General features: G+C 36.3%; 1 protein-coding gene across 4 annotated transcripts; it reads right to left on the bottom strand.

Annotated features, from left to right (window-relative positions):
* Window positions 1–71: 71 nt before the first annotated feature.
* Window positions 72–19622, bottom strand: LOC119067785 (gelsolin-like). 4 transcript variants are annotated; one of them, XM_037170926.1, is made up of 12 exons: window positions 19357–19622; window positions 12840–13010; window positions 3107–3181; window positions 2837–3029; window positions 2509–2778; window positions 2210–2454; window positions 1902–2148; window positions 1592–1845; window positions 1161–1517; window positions 744–1103; window positions 554–679; window positions 72–271 (listed from the first exon to the last, which is right to left on the bottom strand). In XM_037170926.1, the coding sequence occupies exons 2-12, from the start codon at window positions 12897–12899 to the stop codon at window positions 227–229; spliced, it is 2232 nt and encodes a 743-aa protein (XP_037026821.1). In that variant the 5' UTR covers window positions 12900–13010; window positions 19357–19622; the 3' UTR covers window positions 72–226. The 4 variants fall into 4 exon arrangements, with proteins under 4 accessions (XP_037026821.1, XP_037026822.1, XP_037026824.1 ...); XM_037170927.1 differs by having other exon boundaries at window positions 19330–19537; XM_037170929.1 differs by lacking the exon at window positions 19357–19622 and adding an exon at window positions 16300–16319.
* Window positions 19623–21539: the final 1917 nt, after the last annotated feature.

Below are 21539 nucleotides of genomic sequence, written 5' to 3'. Positions count from 1 at the left end.
TCGTTTATTAGGTCCAGGAGTAAATACTCCTGCATTTCTCCCATATTCAAAAACATAGTCTTTTTAAAGCATTTATTTGACAGTTATCGTTTTATTGTTAAGATATTGTGCGTACATATAAGCAACATGAAACAGAAGTTATTTCATCATTGAATGTTGATGAGATTTTTTTTTGGTAAAATATTGTCTTGTGCGCCCGTCAGTTTCCTCGGCGTTTCTCCTCTGTTTACGAAAGAAGTTTATTTCTAGCCTCTTCGTAGCTTTCAATTGACTGAAACGGAAAGAACATAATAAAATTGCCGCCTAGTGTACACGGAAAACAACTTTAGCACAAAATCAAACAAATTTTTTAGTTTATGTCATCAGCATGGATTGGTAGCAGTTAGCAATTTGTAGCGGTTGGTTATGTTAAATATACAAACTAAACAATCATAAGGTTGCATTAAAAGCTGCTAAGAATATTATAGTTAAGCGTTACACTACCACACCTCCTTTCGGTTAATTTCATTTATTTCAATTCTACATTCATTGCAACTCAAAATCCGCGACTGACCTCCCAGATGGAATCTTCCCATGCCGGGAATAAACGTTTAAACGAACGCGGTTCGTGACCCTGATGAACCTTTATGATTGGAACTGTTTCTTCGCAACGGGCTGACGGATCAGTTCGTATGTATAACTGTAAAGAAAACGAAAAATTTCCATTAATTGTCTGTCATCCACAATTCACATAGCACACAAACATTAGCCATTTCCAATGATTTCGCTTTTTCCTCGTCGGTCGAACCATCTCCTTCCCACACATAAATCTCATCGCCACCATCTAGCACCATAATGTCATCTACATCCATATCCTCCTGTTCGTAATGATGAACTTCTTCAACGCGGAACCTTCCATTCGCCAATATTTTGCAATGGAACAAACGCGATTCCAAGAATGGCGGGCCAGGTTTGTCCAATTCCTTGTCATAATCGCCTTGACCACCTATAGCACTCCAGAATTGATCGGGTTCATTTCCTTCGTCAATTATTTGTGGAGCGTGGTTCGGTGACAATCGTCCGACGATCTGGGCAGCCATATCTTTTTCAAATGGTGATGCGCCCTACGAAATTTCAGTCGTCAATCGAATTACTTTCTTACATTTTTGCTTGTGACTTACCACTCCGTGCCAAACGTAAGTAGCATTAGGTGTTTCTAAAATGAATACATCGTCGGAGGCCAAAGAGGCGGCCACCTCTGGCATTTGGTCTGCACGAACATCATCAGCTAAAGTGCCACGGATTCTAAATAATCTAGTGCCATCTACATCATATGTATCGTTGTCCTGTATGTTCTTAAATCCAGACGCATGACCACCAGAAAACACAACCATTTTGCCTTTGAAAATCTTCAAGAAATGTCTGGGCTCATGTCCTTGAGTGACGCGAACTTGTATCGCACTACCGTTTAATTCATTGTCCAAACGGACAGCGTGTATCGCAGATTGTGCCTTTTCATCGATACTTGAATGCTTGCCCTGCGAAATCGATTCAAAATCAGTACTTCGTATGGTTGGTCGAACTTCGATTCCCAATACAGTATATCGTTTACCTGCCAATAATAGATAATGTATCCTTGACCGCCACGTTTATTCTGGTAGTGATATTTTAGGACGTAAGAATCGCCACCGAAGAACATTCCATGCATTTCCGGATCTACAGGAACTAGATTAAAGTTTTCAATGCGCCAGATTTCAACTGAACCATCTCCATTGTCAGGCATAAAGCCGATAGCACGTCCACCGCTTCTCTTAAGTGCATGTAGAACGTATGGATCGAAATCAATATCTTCGGCACTGTCTGAGTCTTAATTATTGTACAAATGAGCAGAATTCTAAAAAAAATTGGCGAAAGTGTAATACCATCGTCGTTTGCAGCACGAATGAGCCGAGCATGCGATGATCCCTGATCTCTCCATCTTGAAAAGTATTGTTTAAATGGAGCAGTCTCAGCTCCCTCAACAATTCGTTGAACTCCAGTCCAAAGTGGATAGCTCTTCTTTGTAATAAATTCTTGTGCTCTTTGCATCGATTGTGTCTTTTCCTGAGCCGTAGCTCCTTTTCCAACCCACACATAAATTGAGGATCCTGTGTCCAGTATAAAGCAATCCTACAATGTTAAGCGTCGACTTCAAAATACCTGTTCACAACAATGAGCATTTATTATTTACCTCTGTAGCAAGCATTGCCTGCGTAAGTGGTCTTGATGAAATGGGCTGAACTTGCAAGGAACCACCATCATCAGATACTTTGTATAACGTGATTGTGGCCGCGTCATTTTTCTCAAATGCGCCATCATCTTCTCCCGCACTTGCATCAGGAACGTCTTCGGGGGAACCTTCACCCAAAACAGTGAAAAATTCCTCCTGATCTGAAAACGAACTGAACTCATCCAAAATGTGAACCGTAGCTCGACCTAAAAATCTACAATTAATTCGACTTCAAAAAAAAATTAAAAGAAAAAATTGACCGTTGTGATCCTGATCCCGAATTTGATTCGCAGCACTGATTGCTTTCAACTTTTCAACTCGTTTAGCATCAGTGCCAACATAGACATGAATGTCTCTTCCAGCATCAAGTATGAAACAATCTCCCTTGTTCATCGAAGATAACGACAACGGTACTTGCCGAACGCGAACACTTCGTTTACCCTTAACTTGGAACAAACGCTTCTCGCCCTCAGCATTAGTCGTCACTTCATTAAAACCACTTGCTACGCCACCAGATTGATATCGGACTCCTAACAATCAAATAATGGTAGTGTCTATTCCAACCGAATTGGTAGCGAATAACATTACCATTCTTAAAGTATCCCAAAAATAGATGAGTCTCATGTTCCTGCACCTCTCGATGTTGAATGGGTGCTCCACCTAAGAGATCATCTAACTGAACTGTTAAAATTGCCGCGGCTCCAGCTTCATCTTGTGTTGTTTCGAGACCCAACCAAAAATGTACATCCCACGATAACACTCTGCTCTTCGACTCTTTTGTCTGTTATTTTAAAATAGGAAATGAGCAAATTTATTTATGGATTGCAGGGCGGTTTTTATCGAGATTTTGCTACACACATTTAAAATGATGTAAGAGTCTCCTGTGTAAAATTTGCCAAAGTCTTTGCTTGGATACGGCACGGGTTCAAAGTTCTGAAATGCAAAGAGGATGAGGTTTTACAAACTCCAATGTCATACGCTTTTTTAAGTCAACACATCTTTCCACCCTTAGATTTTGAAGCCCGATTCGAGCTTGAGTTGGTTCACTGGAATCTGACCGGAACCTGAACTTTTACTTTCCGGTTTGATCTGAACCTGAAACTTTCATGTTGGATCTGGTCGAGTTCGGGCAATGAAACACAATAGGTCAAACCATAGCACTCTCGCTTCGGTGCTTGATGGTGCTATGGTCAAACTTAAAAGTAAAAGTTCAGATTCTGGTCAACCCAGCTTAGATAATATTGTTAAGAAAATATTGATTCGTGTTTACTAGGGTGTTGCGTTTTGCAGTCTTTTTTTTATTTTTTTAAGGCCTGCGGGTAGGCTCGATGCAGAATGGTCCACTGATCACGAAAATAACAAAAAAAAAAAAAAAGTTCGAAGCTCCCTGCACCTCTGAAAACCGACTTTTCGGTCACAGAGCCATAGTGAGAGCAGTTCTGCCGCTTGTGTTGAAACAAATTTGTTAAGTGTATATGATAACTACTCGTAGGAGACTGTAGCTTCAATTTGGCATACTTTAAAATTTAAAAAAATTCGACTCACCGATGAAAAATTACAAAAAGTGTTCCTTACCATGACTTTTTCAGAAATTTTTTGGAGTTAAAGCTTTCTAAAATCTGTGACTGGGAAGCAAAATAGTCGTGTCGTAGCTCATTTTAAAGGGAATTTCAAGAGCTTTCAAACGACGATATAGACCCGACGTAAAGTTTCACCGGGTTGCAGATTCATTGACCTTCCAATGTGTTGAAAATGGTACGAAAAAAACCAATTTTTTTTGTTTTTCACAGAATTTATGCAAAAAGCGGTTCTAAATTGTTCTTAGATTTGTTGGCGTGAACAATCCAGCAATCCTAGGGACCTAATTGAAAAAATATAGAGCTACTAGATTATTCAGGTCCCTAGTCAAATCAGCGCTCCTGCCTGCCTGGTGTTTATTGTACATGAATTTAATTTAATTTTTCTTTCCAACGGTCGAACGAGCAGTCTAAAGGCTTCTTGACACTTTCACCACCTTAAAAAAAGTAGTTTGATTGCTAGAGATAATATTGGTAACACAGTACGATGTTCTAATGTTCGATTTTGCTTTAAAGGATACCATTATACCCAAAATGTTCGCACAATCAGAGTTACCATTTTGTATTTATTTCTCTGTAAAAAAAATGTCGAAATGGAAATGCGACGACTGTTTTGTAAATATAGTCTTGGATCTATGTAAACTAAAGTATATATTGTGGCTTTGTATAACATCATGTATACGTTTTAATTATCTACTTAGATTTAATATCCGATGGTATATTTTTAGCATCGTCTACCTCTATTTTAAAATTTACAATTTTTTTTTCTTCAGTGATTCGAATTCTTTTTTCTTTTTCTTTTGCTGTAAATGTAATTTTTCCGAGAATTATGACGATGCTAACATTTGATTAACAGTCTTGTTTTATATTATATACTTTGACCGTTGCTGGGGATTGGAAATGGATTATAAAAATTAATTCGTGTGTCATTTACGTTATAATTACGAAGCTAATAAAAGATCTGAACGAAAATCTTTTGCTGAACGTTTATTAGAAAATGTCAATTTTATAGTTCATTAAAAAAGTTTAATTATTTGTTTAACATCAACAAATCAACGGCAGTTTGATGTTGCTTTAGTAGCCATTTTTCATGAATTATTTCGAACATTAATCTCAAGATAAGTAATTAAAATATAAAATTCGTGAAATGCTACAATATAAGCGTGCAAACAAAACTGTATGGAAGGTGATGATGATATTAACCAGCTACTTGCTAGGGCTACGATTATAATTTTCTTCGAGAGGGGCGAGGAAGTCCTTTCATTTTCAGCGAAAATCGGGTGACGACAGGACATATGTTTGAAAAAATTGATTTGTGAAAATTCTCGAAATTCTGGAAAATTTTTCGAAACTCTTGAACATTCTCGAAACTCGAGAAAATTCTTGGAAATCCTTGAAATTCTGGAAAATTATCAAATTTATCAAAAATTTTCGTGGAATTTCACGAAATTCTCAACATTTCTTGAGAGAAGAATATATTTATTCGGCGACATTATTACAAGCTTTGGTTTCTCAATCATTCATGGGAATTCATTTTTAGGTCTTTTTTCTTCTAGAAAAAATACCCTATTATGGCCGGTTTGTCTGTCTGTCTGTCTGTCCGTCTGTCTGTTCCACAAATTTGGTAGTTTTGGTAGCTCTCAGTCGGTAGTTGGTATTTTTGGTAGTTGGTAGTTTCGAGCTGGATTGACATTCAAAATTGCAAAGCCACCATGAGCATATCAACCAGGCAAATAATAATTATTTGTTATCTGATCACCGATAGCTCACAGTTAACATTGCAATTCGAAAATTTGGTAGTTGGTAGTTGGACTACCAAGGCTATAATTGACTACCAAACGTAATTTTTGGGGAAGAGATGTTTACTATTCGAGAACTACGCACCGACTGACGAAATTATTCTACATGCTCGGATATTTATAAATCGGAAATTTGGTAGTCGGTAGCTTTGGTAGTTGGTAGTTGCGAGATGGATTGACATTCAAAATTGCAAAGCCACCATGAGCATATCAACACCAGGCAAATAATAATTATTTGTTATCTGATCACCGATAGCTCACAGTTAACATTGCAATTCGAAAATTTGGTAGTTGGTAGTTGGACTACCAAGGCTATAATTGACTACCAAACGTAATTTTTGGGGAACAGATGTTGACTATTCGAGAACTACGCACCGACTGACGAAATTATTCTACATGCTCGCCTATTTAAAGTTTAATTTTTGGTAGTTGACTACCAAACTGGTAGTTGAATACCAAATTGGTAAAACGTTGGTAGAGATATTTACTCTTCAACAGCTAGATGTCGACTGATGAAAGCTATTCTTCCGCCTTGCCTCCAGAAAAAGAAGAAAGACCTCACCAGGCTTTAGCCGGTCTATTCTTGTTGGGATATATTTAAGTTACAATTAAAAGGTTTATGGAATTACTTAAGCTTGAAACGTCTCAAGCTTTTTTCCCTTGAATTTAGATATCCCTAGCTCACCTGTCACCCACATTGAGAATCAATGATCAGAATTTATTGTAGTCAATTTGCAATTGTAATTATTTGCATCAATTTTAACATCAAGTCAATTTATTGGATGGATGTACGAATTCCAATTCGCTTTACTAAAATTTTTCTTGATAATTTTGCAAACGGGAAAAATCGACTGTATAAACCAACAACTGCTTTTCGAATATTGATCTGAACCCCAGCATCATTGCACCGAAGATAAATAATTACATTTAACTCATGTCAAGTGTATGTACAGATTTCTATATCAGTCAACATATTTCTTTTCCATAGTTTCAAGGAAAATCATTTTCGTAGCTGTTTTCTTCGTCGAAAATTTTGAGTTGCAATTGTGCACGATGCAATGAAGAAGTCAAAACAAATTTAATAATTCATAATTCATGCAATGATTACAACGTATATCGCGCAAGACATTTGATTGGAAACAGTTTTGTTATGTTACACGCTTGGCTGAAGTGCATTAAAGCATTTCAGTATCGAGTATATACATTAATTATTTATGGAGTGAAAGCAGTCAAATCTTTGTGACTGTAAAACAATCAATTTTTATATTATTATTTTGCTGGTAGGTATGTACAACGTGCGATAGATTCATATGCACTTAATATCATTTTTCATTAAAAATTTATGTCATAAAATTCGTAAATATTTACTTATCAAAAGTAAACAAAAAAAATCTATTGCCATCTATAAAAAAATCAAGAAAATTATTTAATATATTTTCAGAGAAGAGACGAAAAAAAAAACCCAACATCTGCTGGTCATATGCGAGTTTTTCATACAATTTTTTTTTCTCCTCTGTCTGAAAAGTGTAAGTATAAAATGTGTGTTATTTGGCATTATTACCAAATCATTAAACGTTGAAAATATCTCGCATTGCTGCTCGTGGCTATAAGTCTAGAAATAATCTGAAGAAATCATAACAAAACATAAATCATGATTGGAATTGACCGAAATAACCGAACGACATTGTATTTTAGAAAGTATATAAAAGTGTTAGAAATATTGCCTTTGAGTCGGAAGAATTTTCAACTAGATCATCACCGGTAATAGGTTACAGTGTAACAAACCATATATACGGGAAACCGAAGTATAAATTGTTACGGCTTTTGTTGTTGGCTATTGTTTGAGTATGGTACAGCGAAGATTTAATTTATGTTGCCTGGAACTGAGTGGTAAATGGCGAAGTCTAGACGACTCAGGTGAAAAATGCTGTTACATGGATAATAGGAATTAGTCGAATTTTTCTCCTCCTTTTTAACGCCGTACTCCCGGATGATCATAGTCCAGAATGGTTATTTTATGGAAGAAACTTTTTTTTTAAATTAGTTTTCCCATGCCTGATTTTTGATTATCGGGATAGTAGAGTGAGGTTGCATATATCGTTGTATCGTTGTTGTCGGATCCGTCAACGTTTTGGTCGTTTGTGAAGTCGCGCAAGAAAACTGTAGGCTATCCTTCAACGATGCGTAAAAGAGATAAAAAATCTTCCAGTCCTATTGAATCCTGTAGTTTATTCGCCGAGTTCTTTCAAAGTGTCTATGTTACTGATAACGAGAGTGAATCAGACCTGTCCCGTAAGTTTTACCACATTGATCAACTTGTTGATGTTGGATCGATTTCTTTGACTATTGAAAATGTTGTGAGCCATTTACGTGGTATTGACACCAGTAAGGGCGAAGGGCCTGACAAAATCTCACCCGTTCTTTTGAAGAACTGCGCTGATAGTCTGTCTTATCCACTTCTCCGCATTCTTAACTCATCACTCTCAACTGGTAAGTTTCCTACGAGATGGAAATCGTCGTATATTACACCGATTTACAAGAGTGGATCTAGGAGTGACGTAGAAAATTACAGAGGTGTTGCTATTCTGTCAACTATTGGAAAACTGTTCGAAGCCGTCGTAACTAAAATCTTAACCGAGAAATTTAATCACGTGATTTCGAAATCTCAGCATGGCTTTATGAAACGAAGGTCTACAGCGACGAATTTAGTGGAGTTTGAAAGTCATGCGACTAAAGTCATGGAGTCTAAACATCAGCTAGATGTCATTTACACTGATTTCCAAAAAGCTTTTGACCGAGTTAAGCATTCAATTCTTTTATTCAAATTGAAGAAGTTTGGAGTTCATTCCGAGTTGTTGGCGTGGATTGCGTCTTATCTAAGCGGACGTACACAGTTCGTAAAGTTGTCTGGGTGGTCATCTCAGACTTTTAATGTGACGTCTGGCGTTCCTCAAGGTACTCAAGGTACTCTTCTTGGCACTCTTCTGTTCATATTGTTCATGAACGATGTCACGAAAGTTTTTTCTTCCTCTACTCATCTGTTGTATGCAGACGATTTGAAGATCTTCAAAGTGATCAAAACTGTACTTGATGCTACTGCTCTTCAGAGAGATTTGAACAGGTTCTTACGGTGGTGCGAAGTCAACCAGCTTTATTTAAACGTAAGAAAATGCAATGTGATGTCTTTCACTCGCAAAAGGTCAAAGATTGAATTCAATTACTCTATCAACGATACTGTGGTGACTCGCTTGAAATTGGTGAAAGACTTAGGAGTTCTCATGGATGAAAAACTGACCTTTGGTAAACACGTCGAATACGTAATTGCTAAGTCTTATTCGATGCTCGGTTTTGTCATCAGGACTTGTAAGGAGTTTAAGAATGTCAAAACCTTGAAGAGTTTATATTTTGCACATGTGCGTTCGTATCTGGAATATGCTTCGGTCGTTTGGCACCCGTATCAAGAAACTTTCATTGATAGGATTGAATCGATTCAGAAGAAGTTTTTGATGTTTGCACTCAGACGATCAGTGAGACGTGACGAGAACTATAAACTTCCCCCTTACATTGACAGATGTTGCTCCATCGACATTGAACCGCTTGCTAGACGCAGGATAAATGCCTGTGCATTGTTTGCCTTTGACCTTTTAAGTGGTGGTCTTGATTCATTTGAAATAACGAGAAGAATTACTCTAAATCCTCGTCCCACTCGAGCTGACGATCTACTCATTGTCGATGAACACAGGACTAAGTATGGTTACCATGAACCAATAAATATCATGTGCTTGGAATTTAACCGTTTCTCACAGCTTTGGTTTCAGGGTATGCCGCGGAACTCATTCAAAACGACTGTTAGAATGTTGAAGATTCCAATCAAATTGAATGGTAAGATCAAAATGTCATGACTGATTTCACTTGCAAATATGCTGGACCTATGGTTCTTTTTCCAATCGGTATCGATTAGGTTATTTAGGTCTCACGACTTTAAAAAGTGGTCTCACGACTTAACTCCGAGTCTTATCGACTTGTGCCGAATCGAGCCAGTCTAGTCGACTGGCTCCCGCTAACCACTAACCGTTCATTTCCAGGTGGCTCAGAAAACGACCCATTGACGACTTTCTGGTTATTTGTCAAACGAGACGTGACTCACTCCTATGTGACGTTGGTGAATGTTTTTATTTATGTTTTTGTTCTATTTTTTTTTATTTAACTTGACGTGTATAATCTTTTTCTGTTCTTTTATTGTAAAATTAAAAATGCAAGTAGTCAGGGGGCGGATGCCATTGACGAAATAAATAAATAAATAAATAAATAAAAATTTCTCTGAATGATCTACAAGTTATGAAACATTGGGTCGTGTAAGGTAGTCAGGGTGAAAAATGTATGAAGGGAATGTAACAGATGTAGGTCATAATTTTTTTTATTGGCATTTCTCCAAGGACCACTGATGATTTGTGTACGCATTTTTTTCGGTTTTTTGTTGTCACATAAGGTAATATGATTTTAAAAAAAAAAGAAAAAGTAAAAAGGTTTGAATACCAATTAGTACTTTTGCTTCAAAAATTATGGTTTATTGCAACATGCTGCAACCTCATGTACCAAAAATGTGTTTTGTTGTGGGCCTAAATTTTGGAATTTTTAACTACTTTTTTATTGCGTACATTTAGTTTTTTTTACAATCGTTAGCACCGTAATTTGCTTTCGTAAGTCAGAATATCAATTGGTCTATGATGAGGGAAGATGTTTCTTATAAGTTGCGACACGGGTTTTAAATATTTTAATTTCCGCATCAGACAAATCTGCTCTGTCTGCACTTTATTGTTTGTACATTTTGTACAATATTCAAGCGCAACTTTTATTATATACGCTCAATATATGATATGAATTGACCGTCATTTAAATCATAAAAATAAATGAGTTTCTATTAATATAAAATCAGGAACCAATTTCATTTAAATTCGAATAGCTTAACTATGAGCTGTTAAGCTATTTGAGTTTAATTAAAATTGGTTCTTGATTTTATATTAATAGAAACTCATTTGTTTCACAGAAGGTAAAGTTTCAGTTACTTAATCGCGTAGTAAACTTTTACTCTTACATCTGGTATGCCCAACGATCATGACAATATTGAGAATATTAATTCTGAAAATTCCGAAATATTCTTCAAAAAAAAAGTTTAAAAAAAAAATCTTTTTCGGATTTTTTATCCAAAATTTTTGGAATGTTCGAAATTATTGAGAAATATTAGAATTTTTTGGAATTTTAAGAATTTTTCAGAAATAAAATTCCCAATTTTTGGAATTTTTTGTGTATTATACATTTACAGCAGCAGCAGCAGCAGCAGCACCCGTAATAGAGATTCTTCTCCGTATTACAAACAATACTCTTTTTTACGAGTGCATCGAAAAATACAGATTGGTTTCCAATAAACAGACCATTCGCCGGTTCACCTCATCTTTCACCATCTAAAGTAGAATTTCATTCGTATTTCCTCAACATTTGATATCATTGCGTGATTTTTTGTTTGGGACACATTAATCAAGAAATCAAGGTTCAGAAGTCTAATACAGTGGGTCTGTTTCAACGAGTTAAGCGTTTTTACATGCTACATGCGTCGAAAACCGTACTTTTCATGTTTTAAGCACTTCTTTCAACGCCCTCAGCATGTAAAATCCATTACATAACTCGGGATAAAAATGAAAAGTCTCGTTTTCGTGTGTTTATTGACCTCGGCTTCGCCTCGGATCAACAAAATTCACACGAAAACTCTACTTTTCATCTTTTTATCCCTAGTCATGTAAAATACTATTTTGAATTAGCAAAACTTTTGTCAAAACCTGATGAAATAGAGGATGAAAAATATATAAAAATTTGGCTAGTAGTAATTTCGCGCCCATAAGGAATTTCTTGCTGGTAGGAATCTTGCAACGTCTCAGTTGCGATGCAGGCATCCTAACATTTTGTAAAAGGAAAATCCACTTTTTCTGAGTAAGGATACCGGTATCCTTGATACATAATACGTGTATCTCAGTTGGGATACCGGTATCCTAACGTTTTGTAAAAGGAAAATCCACACTTTCTATGTCGGGATACCGGTATCCTAACGTTTTGTAAAAGGAAAATCCACACTTTCTAAGGATACCGGTATCCCTGATACAAAATACGTGTATCTCAGTTGGGATACCGGTATCCTAACGTTTTGTAAAAGGAAAATCCACACTTTCTATGTCGGGATACCGGTATCATTGATACAAAATACGTGTATCTCAGTTGGGATACCGGTATCCTAACGTTTTGTAAAAGGAAAATCCACACTTTCTATGTCGGGATACCGGTATCATTGATACAAAATACGTGTATCTCAGTTGGGATACCGGTATCCTAACGTTTTGTAAAAGGAAAATCCACACTTTCTAAGGATACCGGTATCACTGATACAAAGCTCTAGGGTGTTAGAATAAAATTCGCATCTCCAAAATTTATGTGCCTGATACTCAACTGAATCTATCGCCAATTTATCGCCAGGTACTCGTAAAAATTCACTAAATCAAGTTAGCCATTGAAAAATGTATGGGCGCGAAATTCCACTATAATACGTGTAATCTCGCGCGGCGCGAAATTACTCGTTACCAAAAATTTAGATTAAAGAACTGAAGCAGAAGTAACAGTTGTATTGTCATCGCAGTTGATAAATTTGACAAGGCCTGGACGCTAGTTTCCTGTAGTTTATCGACGAGTTAAATTTATCAGGGCTGACAGGATCCACATAATGTCACCAAGCTCAACCGTTATTTAATTCAGCAAAACATTAATTTATTATCGACCAATTTTAGTCGGTGACTAATCAGTCAATTTAATTGTCGCATTATTGTTGTGTTCTTGATAAGGGCTAAAGATTTATAGACTTATAAACACAGCGAAATAAAATAATTTCATATTTTCGTTCATTCGATGTGACTCATGATATTCTACGGATTGCCAGATCTTCAATAATTTAATTTTCGCGAATCTTTTTTTTTGGTATAATTCTGACAAATTCGTTCAGTTATCTTATCTAATCGCTAACAATATACCCGAAGCATACAGTTCTTTTTTCATATCAACAAATTATCAGCATATTACTTGGCATATTAACGATACAATAACAACGAATCGATTTTTCGATAAGAGGAATTAATGGGCTAGTCCATTGTAATATTACGTATTGTATTCACATACCTCAATTCGCCATATCTCCAGTCCCTTTTGTTGGCCAGCGTTCGCAAAAGCAGGATGCATGACGGTTCAGGTTTTTTTTTTCAGTTCCAACAATACTGTCCCGTTTGAATGAAGCGTGTAGCGCTATTGGATACAGTTGCGGCTGTAGCGTTATTTACCAGAACGAAATAACTGAATCGGAAAGAAAAAGGGTCGTAAAAACGAATTCATGATGAAAATAATGGAACCACCGGCTAGAATTCATTTCAAATGTTATGTAATTTGAAAATATTCTCGGAACCCGCGAAATTAAATTTGAAGAAAAAAAACCGCCGAAAATTTCCAATATTTAATCGCATCGCAATGCATCAATAGGCTGTCTAGCTCTAAATCGTATACCGATGTGAAGAGAAGAGTGGCTTTTATCGATCTGCATTCCGAACCTTGGAAATACATGTTACATATATGCTATCGTCCAATCCATATTTCATTTGCCATCTTTAATGCAACGATGGTTACAAACAGTCCCAACTGATTGCGAAGTGACACGCATTGGCATTGCTGACGGCATGGAAAATATGATAGACTATCATTGCGTGACACAAAAGTCTTAAATGAAGACCCGATGATATGAAGAGAAAAATATCGTGGACCAAACTCTGGAGTGTAATGAGACCTCAACCTATATTTCCAGCAATTCCAAGAACTTTTGGTAAATGATGCTCACGAACCGTACAGATATAAAGAAATGGAGATTCAGATGTCAAGAAATAAAACGTGCAGAAAACCTACACTTTTCCCACTATCCACTCCCCCTGTGTTCGCACAACCTGTTACATTACGAAATACGAGCATTTAATGGGAAGCAATGCAACAATATAAAGTGTCTGCTGATTATTTATACCACCGACTGACGACGGCAACAACCGTACAATTACCTATAATCATATGTTAACCTTCCGAAGAAAAATGTTAAGAGCACACATAGAACAAAAGTTCTGACACAAATTTCACCTCGTTATTTATCAGTAATAGAGGTCGACTAATTCGTATTGTTCGCGGTAAATTATACAATGCTTGGCTTTGTGTAACTCAGTGTAATACACGATAATACATTAATTATATATGCTTGAATGTCACTTGCACTAATTTACAATTAATAGCTGGTAGAGGTGGATGGTGTGACTAATGTGGTATATGTTTTTTTACTCCACAGTCAGAATGATAGAAAAGAAATCGTGAATTAACATTTTGTTGGTAAAAATAACATCAAAAAACATTAATCAAACAAAATTAGTGAATTTCTAAAAAAATAAAAATAAAATTGAAGAAAAAGATGAACCTCAATGCCGAATTTCTGCTGGCAATTTCGCTAATGGATCCGACAAGAAATTCGTATTTTTCTTTAAATTTTTTGTATTCATCAAATCAAATTTAGGGTTTTGCTGTAATCGTCTAAAAACGTGGCGTAAGTCCACATAGCCGAAGTTGATTTTTATTTTTCAACGATCTACGTCTGCCTGTCACAAACGACTATTCATCTGTTATCGATAACGACGACAAAAATAATGACAAGCTCTGGGTAATATGGTCATTTATATAGTAAAATGTATGTTTAAAAAATTGAAGTACAAGATTAAAATTCAACCGATTAAATATACTTTGATCGATAGAAGTAATAGACCAGATAATAATACTGGTCATATGATTGACGCGTCTGTAACAGGTTAAAAGAAATTTACATGCTACATGCGTTGAAAACCGTATACTTTTCATGTTTGAAGGACTACATCCGAGGGGTTGCTCACTTTGATTACGCAAAATTTAAAACAGCGATTAACTGTTAGTTATCCAGAGTTTCCAGGTAGATTGATAAACGCAGAGGATACAAAATATAAATAATTTTAATGAAAGACGTCCAAACTAATCGACTAATATAAGAGAACTAACTCGATTGCCTCGATTGCATAAAGGCATACTAGAGTTTTACACAGGTCTACTAGATGATTCAATTGGAAATCCAACACACCTCCTCAATTGAATCGTCCGGATCACCTCCTTAACTTTCATAAGTTCACATTTTCTTTTACTCCGTTCAAATGATTCCAATCCACTTCCTACAACTTGCAAATGTAATTCTTCAATTAACGATCCTCTTAATTCCCCATCTCGATTGGTTCCAGATTCAATTTTATAATGTTTCCGATTTGGATTCTGTTGCTCAATTTTATTGCTCTTCTTGTGGCTCAAATCTATTGCTCTTCCTGTGGCTCAAATCTGTTGCTCAATTCTTTTGCCGTTCCTCTGGCTCACATCTATTGCTCAAATCCGACATCGACCGTATTTATTGTTTCTACCAATCCAGACCTCCACACTTTTCACGATTATCAGCTGGACTATGGCTTACGCCACTCCCAACACCACTGATATCGGATGTTCCGCTTGTTCCTTGCTCAACAAATCATTTTAGTTCCAAACATTTTCCAATTGATTCCTTTCCAAGTTTTGTCACAAATTTTGTAATTTTAATTCGACCATGTGAAATCTCTCAATTTTCTGTAATCCTCCGTCCGCGTACTCTGGGCCCATAACCTGTTAGTTATCCAGAGTTTCCAGGTAGATAGATAAACGCAGAGGATACAAAATATAAATAATTTTAATGAAAGACGTCCAAACTAATCGACTAATATAAGAGAACTAACTCGATTACCTCGATTGCATAAAGGCATACTAGAGTTTTACACAGGTCTACTAGATGATTCAATTGGAAATCCAACATAACCGTGATTACTTGGGATAAAAGACTGTGATACATTAAAAAATCACGATTTGTAGCTGACTGGCGATGTTTGACCTTTTTAATCCGTGGTTAATCAGTTGTTAATCACTGGTTAGGCACGTGAATCACTGCGTATTCATGTTAATCGAAAGAAGTGAGCCACATCTCGGTAAAATCCATTACATAATTCGGAATAAAAATAAAATGTCCCGCTTTCGTGTGTTATTGACCTCAGCTAAGCCTCGGATCAACAAAGTTCACACGAAAACTCTACTTTCCATCTTTTTGTCGCTATAGTCTTGTGATATACTATTCTTACTCTTGAACGTCCACTTCAGCTTTCAGCACAATAATTACAAAATCTTTAGTAAATCGAAACAATATCAAGAATATGTTACATGTTACAGTTCGCTCACTGTCGACAAACAAAAGAGTCATGTAAAAATATTCTCTGATTTCTGCGAATTGTTGCGGATTTATTTTCTTAATTTAAAATAAACAAATCAGAAAGTCAAGGTTAACAACACAATGGGTAGTGAGTAATTATAAATGCTGAGCAATTTGTAAGACTCATTCCATTTGATGTAATCGAATCTCAAATGTAAAACGTTGCTGGCTATCAATTGCGAAACTGAATGTAAATCTCACATCGAGTCTGGTGTGAAGAAGAATCTGACGACATATAACAACTACTACAATTATGCAACAAATTCTCTAAAGTCGATCAGCCTGCGTTATACCCGTTTTATCGGCTACCAATCAAACATATGTTTCCTTACTAATTATATTATAGAAACTCATGAACATATGACTGGAAAACAAATTGTGTGATACCTACAATCAAAGATTAATCGATTGAAATTATTGGTCGCTATCATATTTGTGGAAAAAGATAAGAGAACTCAATGGGTTTAATTATAAACATTTTCATCGAAAAACAAATCGGGGGATTCTCAATAACTTTGTGTTGGAAAGATATAATTTATCTCTCTTCACCAGCACCAGTCGTAGCTTGAGAATAACAACAACATTTTGGACTGGCGATGAAAAAAGAAAGCCTAGTATTTGTGACTCCACTAACCGTATGAGTTACTCGTAGAAGAAATAAGTTGGAAACATGTGTTCTCTTTTTAACGAATTCCTTAAGTTCCACCCAAATTTCACTATGTTTCTTAGACTTTGAAGTACTTGATTTGCTATCGAAAATGTTCATTGCATTTGAACTAAATCTAGAACCTTGAGGCCAATCCATTTTATGTTTGCGGGTTAAACAACTATGAGGTAATAGTCGAATCAGATTGAGGTAGTCTTGTCTGATTGAATTTTATCAATTATTAAGGTATCATGACATATGTATGCAAAGGAGATGAGTCAGGAGCTATAGAAATTTAGATTCTACGTTATCCCATTAAACACTAAGTAGGAAAAGAAATTATTAGTAAATATATTCCAGTTGGTAATCACTCTTTGCAGCAATATTGACCGAGGACAATGATTCAAATATATTCAAATTTTATTTCCCCACTCAAATTGAATTTATGAATGAAAATTGCAACCTATCGAACAGATGTATACGGTACTTGTTGATCTAACGAAAAGTAAACAGAGAGTATTGTATTTTTCTGCAATACCATTTAATTCGCCATGCACACAGTGTTTCGTCGAAGTGTAAATAAAAATTGTTTTATGCTGCAAAATATCACATTTTGATTTACATATTTTATGACATCGATATTCTACCGACATGGTGGGGCTGAACGAACTTTAAATAAACATGTCGACTTCCATCTCGGTTCTTTTCATAGCTGAGTTAGGGGAGGCGTGTACTATCCAACGGCACATGTTGCGGGCGCAACCGCTGAGCCGTTTCTGAGAACTAGGAATATCGTCGCCTGGCTCAGCGGAAGTTGCTGGACCAGTGTTTGAAACTGGAATCGATAAAGGGACAAATTCTAAGAACAACCAGGTAAAAATTATTGCTCTCGGTCATTTGGTCGCAGAGCAATAGAAGCTGAAAGTCGAAAATTCCACCTCTTCAAGGGGTGATGCCTCCTCGACGAAGTTCTCGATCCAGCACTTTAATAGTGTTTCTAGACAAAGTTAATGTGCTCTTTCGAATGACAATAAAAATTTTTTGAAAGTGGTCTCTTTTGGTACATTTTGAGAAAAGTCACTTTTTTGCAACCCTCGGTGAACTTTGGCTATTCCCATACCTTGCCGGTTGGAATATACCTTGTAACAGTTAGCCTGAAGTCTAAGCTTTCCAATGATACCAAATATGCCATGTATGATTCTCAGCAAGAACTGTTTATGATAAAGATTTTGCATCGAGGTCGGGCGACTAGCAAATTTAAGGTCATTGAAAACGAAATTTATATTTTTATGTTTATTATGGCAAAATAAGCAGATATTAAACAATGGATAACTCAGGTTAGTCGATGAGACATAACTCAAAGACAATAATTTGTAATATTTATAAATTTCGTTTTCAATGACCCTAAATTTGCTAGTCGCCCGACCTCGATGCAAAATCTTTATCATAAACAGTTCTTGCTGAGAATCATACATGGCATATTTGGTATCATTTGAAAGCTTAGACTTCAGGCTAACTGTTACAAGGTATGTCTGGTTGAAATATTCCAACCGGCAAGGTATGGGAATAGCCAAAGTTCACCGAGGGTTGCAAAAAAGTGACTTTTCTGAAAATGTACCAAAAGAGACCACTTTCAAAAAAATTTTATTGTCATTCGAAAGAGCACATTAACTTTGTCTAGAAACACTATTAAAGTGCTGGATCGAGAACTTCGTCGAGGAGGCATAACCCCTTGAAAAGGTGGAATTTTCGACTTTCAGCTTCTATTGCTCTGCGACCAAATGACCGAGAGCAATAATTTTTACATGGTTGTTCTTAGAATTTGTCCCTCTATCGATTCCAGTTTCAAACACTGGTCCAGCAACTTCCGCTGAGCCAGGCGACGATATTCCTAGTTCTCAGAAACGGCTCAGCGGTTGCGCCCGCAACATGTGCCGTGGGATAGTACACGCCTCCCCTAACTCAGCTATGAAAAGAACCGAGATGGAAGTCGACATGTTTATTTAAAGTTCGTTCAGCCCCACCGTGCCGAATGAACAACCTGTTGTATACCCAATTAGAGTAAAAGCATAATCAACCACGAGTAATACACTTTAAAATGTATAAAAATGAATTTTATCAAACTGTTGATGAATATTATACAAATGATGGGCAAGTATTGGACGAAGACGACAGAAAACCAATCAGAAAATTTAAAAAAAACGATTCTTTTACTTGTCACAGACGGCAAGCATGTTAACAGTTTTACTATTTAAACTATTACTTAATTTCATCTACGATTTTCAGAAATTGATTTCAGAAATCTTTTACTTCATTTGTTTAGAAAATGCTTTTTGCTATATAAATTGCTCATATTAGTCAGAGCTTGACGTTTATTATTGCTGTCGTTGTCGATATCAAATGACAGCCGTCTGTAAAAAGGTTAAAAAGTGAAAAATTTGGAACGAAATAAAAATCGTCAAAAAATCGTCAAATTGGATAGATTCTATGAAAACATTTTATTGGAAGTGGTGTCACAACCGTACTAAAATCAAACTATGCAATTTTCAGTTAATTCATCATATAACCGCTAACGTGCTAACATATTCATTACTCATTTTCAAAATTAACCGAAATGAAGTTTTAATTAAATAGTTTACCCGGAATTGTGTACTATTTTTTCACACCTTTTTTCGCGTGTGTATTCACACCGGCACGAAGTCACAAAATCGAACTTTATTCACTCTCTTAATTTCTTATGAACGTATTAAACACAGGTATACATTGCTTTGTACAATAAATTTACTACTGATGTTAAAGATGCGTGCTTAGCGCTCTGATTGTAGCTGAATAATAATGTTTTCGAGTTGCGACTATTGCTGGTGTGTACTTATCTTGCTCACAAACAATTTTCCGGACATATCTCTTCGCGTTTCGTTCATATTCGTTGGTTCTTATCTGAAATTACATAATTTATATTGAGCGTGGATAAATTTTTACTCTCATTTTAGCGTCGAAGTTTAATAACGACAATAAATATATACGAGAAAAAAACCCAAACATTAGGTATATCTTTGCGAAACTGGCTGAGTGTGTGACACAACACAAACTATTCGTTTTTGTATTCGCTTTTTTTTCGTCTCTTCATTAGTTTGTTATATATCCACCAACAACGAACACACACAACTCCGTAATGGGTTATATTCAAATAGAAATGAGTCATTTTTGAAATTATGATGCGATATATAAAACTGAAAGTAATTCTTAGTGAGTTAGCGAGCTTTTGTATAAAAACAAGGCATCAGAACATTCGGAGCGTTTGCTGCGACTTAGCCCCGTACGACCCGTAATCCTATTTCGTCCGTAACCATAATACGTCCGTAGCCCTAATAAGCCCGGAACCCTAATACGTCTACAACCCTCTAATGCGTCTGTTACCAAAATGCAAGTCAAGTTGGGCATGGTCAAATTTACTGAAAGTGTTCATTTTTTAAATTGCGCATAGCGCAATTACGAAAGCCCGTATGAAGTACCTCTCAAATAAAACCAACAATTTACGACATTATTTTAGAAACCCAAAATTTTTTGCCAACTTTCCATTGGGTATTCAATTACCTCTCAAATAAAGCAAAAACTAGCAAAATCGGTTGAGATTTATTCGATTTATGTGCAAAAAGTACTTAGGGCCGAGTAGCGGCCTTAGTCCAAGGGCCCAAATTTGAAACTTTTTTTTGCCATCATTCTATTCGGCATTCAATTATCTCTTAAATGAAACAAAATCTAGCAAAATCGGATGAGATTTACTCGATTTATGTGCAAAAAACACTTAGGGCCGAGTAGCGGCCTTAGTCCAATTTGAAACTTTTTTCGTCACGTTCTTTTCGGTATTCAATTACCCTCCATAAAAAACTAAATCTAGCAAAATCGGATGAGATTTACTCGATTTATGTGCAAAAACACTTAGGGCCGAGTAGCGGCCTTAGTCCAAGGGCCCAAATTTGAAACCTTTTTTTGCCATCATTCTATTCGGCATTCAATTATCTCTCAAATGAAACAAAAACTAGCAAATTCGGATGAGATTTACTCGATTTATGTGCAAAAAACACTTAGGGCCGAGTAGCGGCCTTAGTCCAATTTGAAACTTTTTTCGCCACGTTCTTTTCAGTATTCAATTACCTTCCATAAAAAACTAAATCTGGCAAAATCGGATGAGATTTACTCGATTTATGTGCAAAAAACACTTAGGGCCGAGTAACGACCTTTGAGCCCTCCCAACAAGCCCACGTTGCATCTTACCCAAAAACAATGTTCAGCAACTTTGTTCTACTCGTCAATACCTTTCATTTGATATATCACGAACAGCTATTGTGTGCGTATTTCGGTAGATATCGTCGAAAGACTGAAAAACACCTATAGGGCCCTAGCTCTGGAAGGGCCGACCCTACCATGCCCATTTTCGAACTTGACCTTACTTATGTCGATACCAATCGGGGAAAAAAAGAATTTTGAAAAAAGGTTGTGATTTACTCAAGCTAGAGGGGTCACAGACGGACGGACGGAAATGTTTCAAATTTGGGCCCTTGGACTAAGGCCGCTACTCGGCCCTAAGTGTTTTTTGCACATAAATCGAGTAAATCTCATCCGATTTTGCTAGTTTTTGTTTCATTTGAGAGATAATTGAATGCCGAATAGAATGGTGACAAAAAAAGTTTCAAATTTGGTCCCTTGAACTAAGGCTGCTACTCGGCCCTAAGTGTTTTTTGCACATAAATCGAGCAAATCTCATCCGATTTTGCTAGTTTTTGTTTCATTTGAGAGATAATTGAATGCCGAATAGAATGGTGACAAAAAAAGTTTTAAATTTGGGCCC

The sequence above is a fragment of the Bradysia coprophila genome (assembly GCF_014529535.1).
Source record: "Bradysia coprophila strain Holo2 chromosome X unlocalized genomic scaffold, BU_Bcop_v1 contig_128, whole genome shotgun sequence".
Lineage (NCBI taxonomy): Eukaryota > Metazoa > Arthropoda > Insecta > Diptera > Sciaridae > Bradysia > Bradysia coprophila.
The sequence above is the reverse complement of the archived record's forward strand: the minus strand, read 5'-3'. Positions and strand labels throughout refer to the sequence as shown.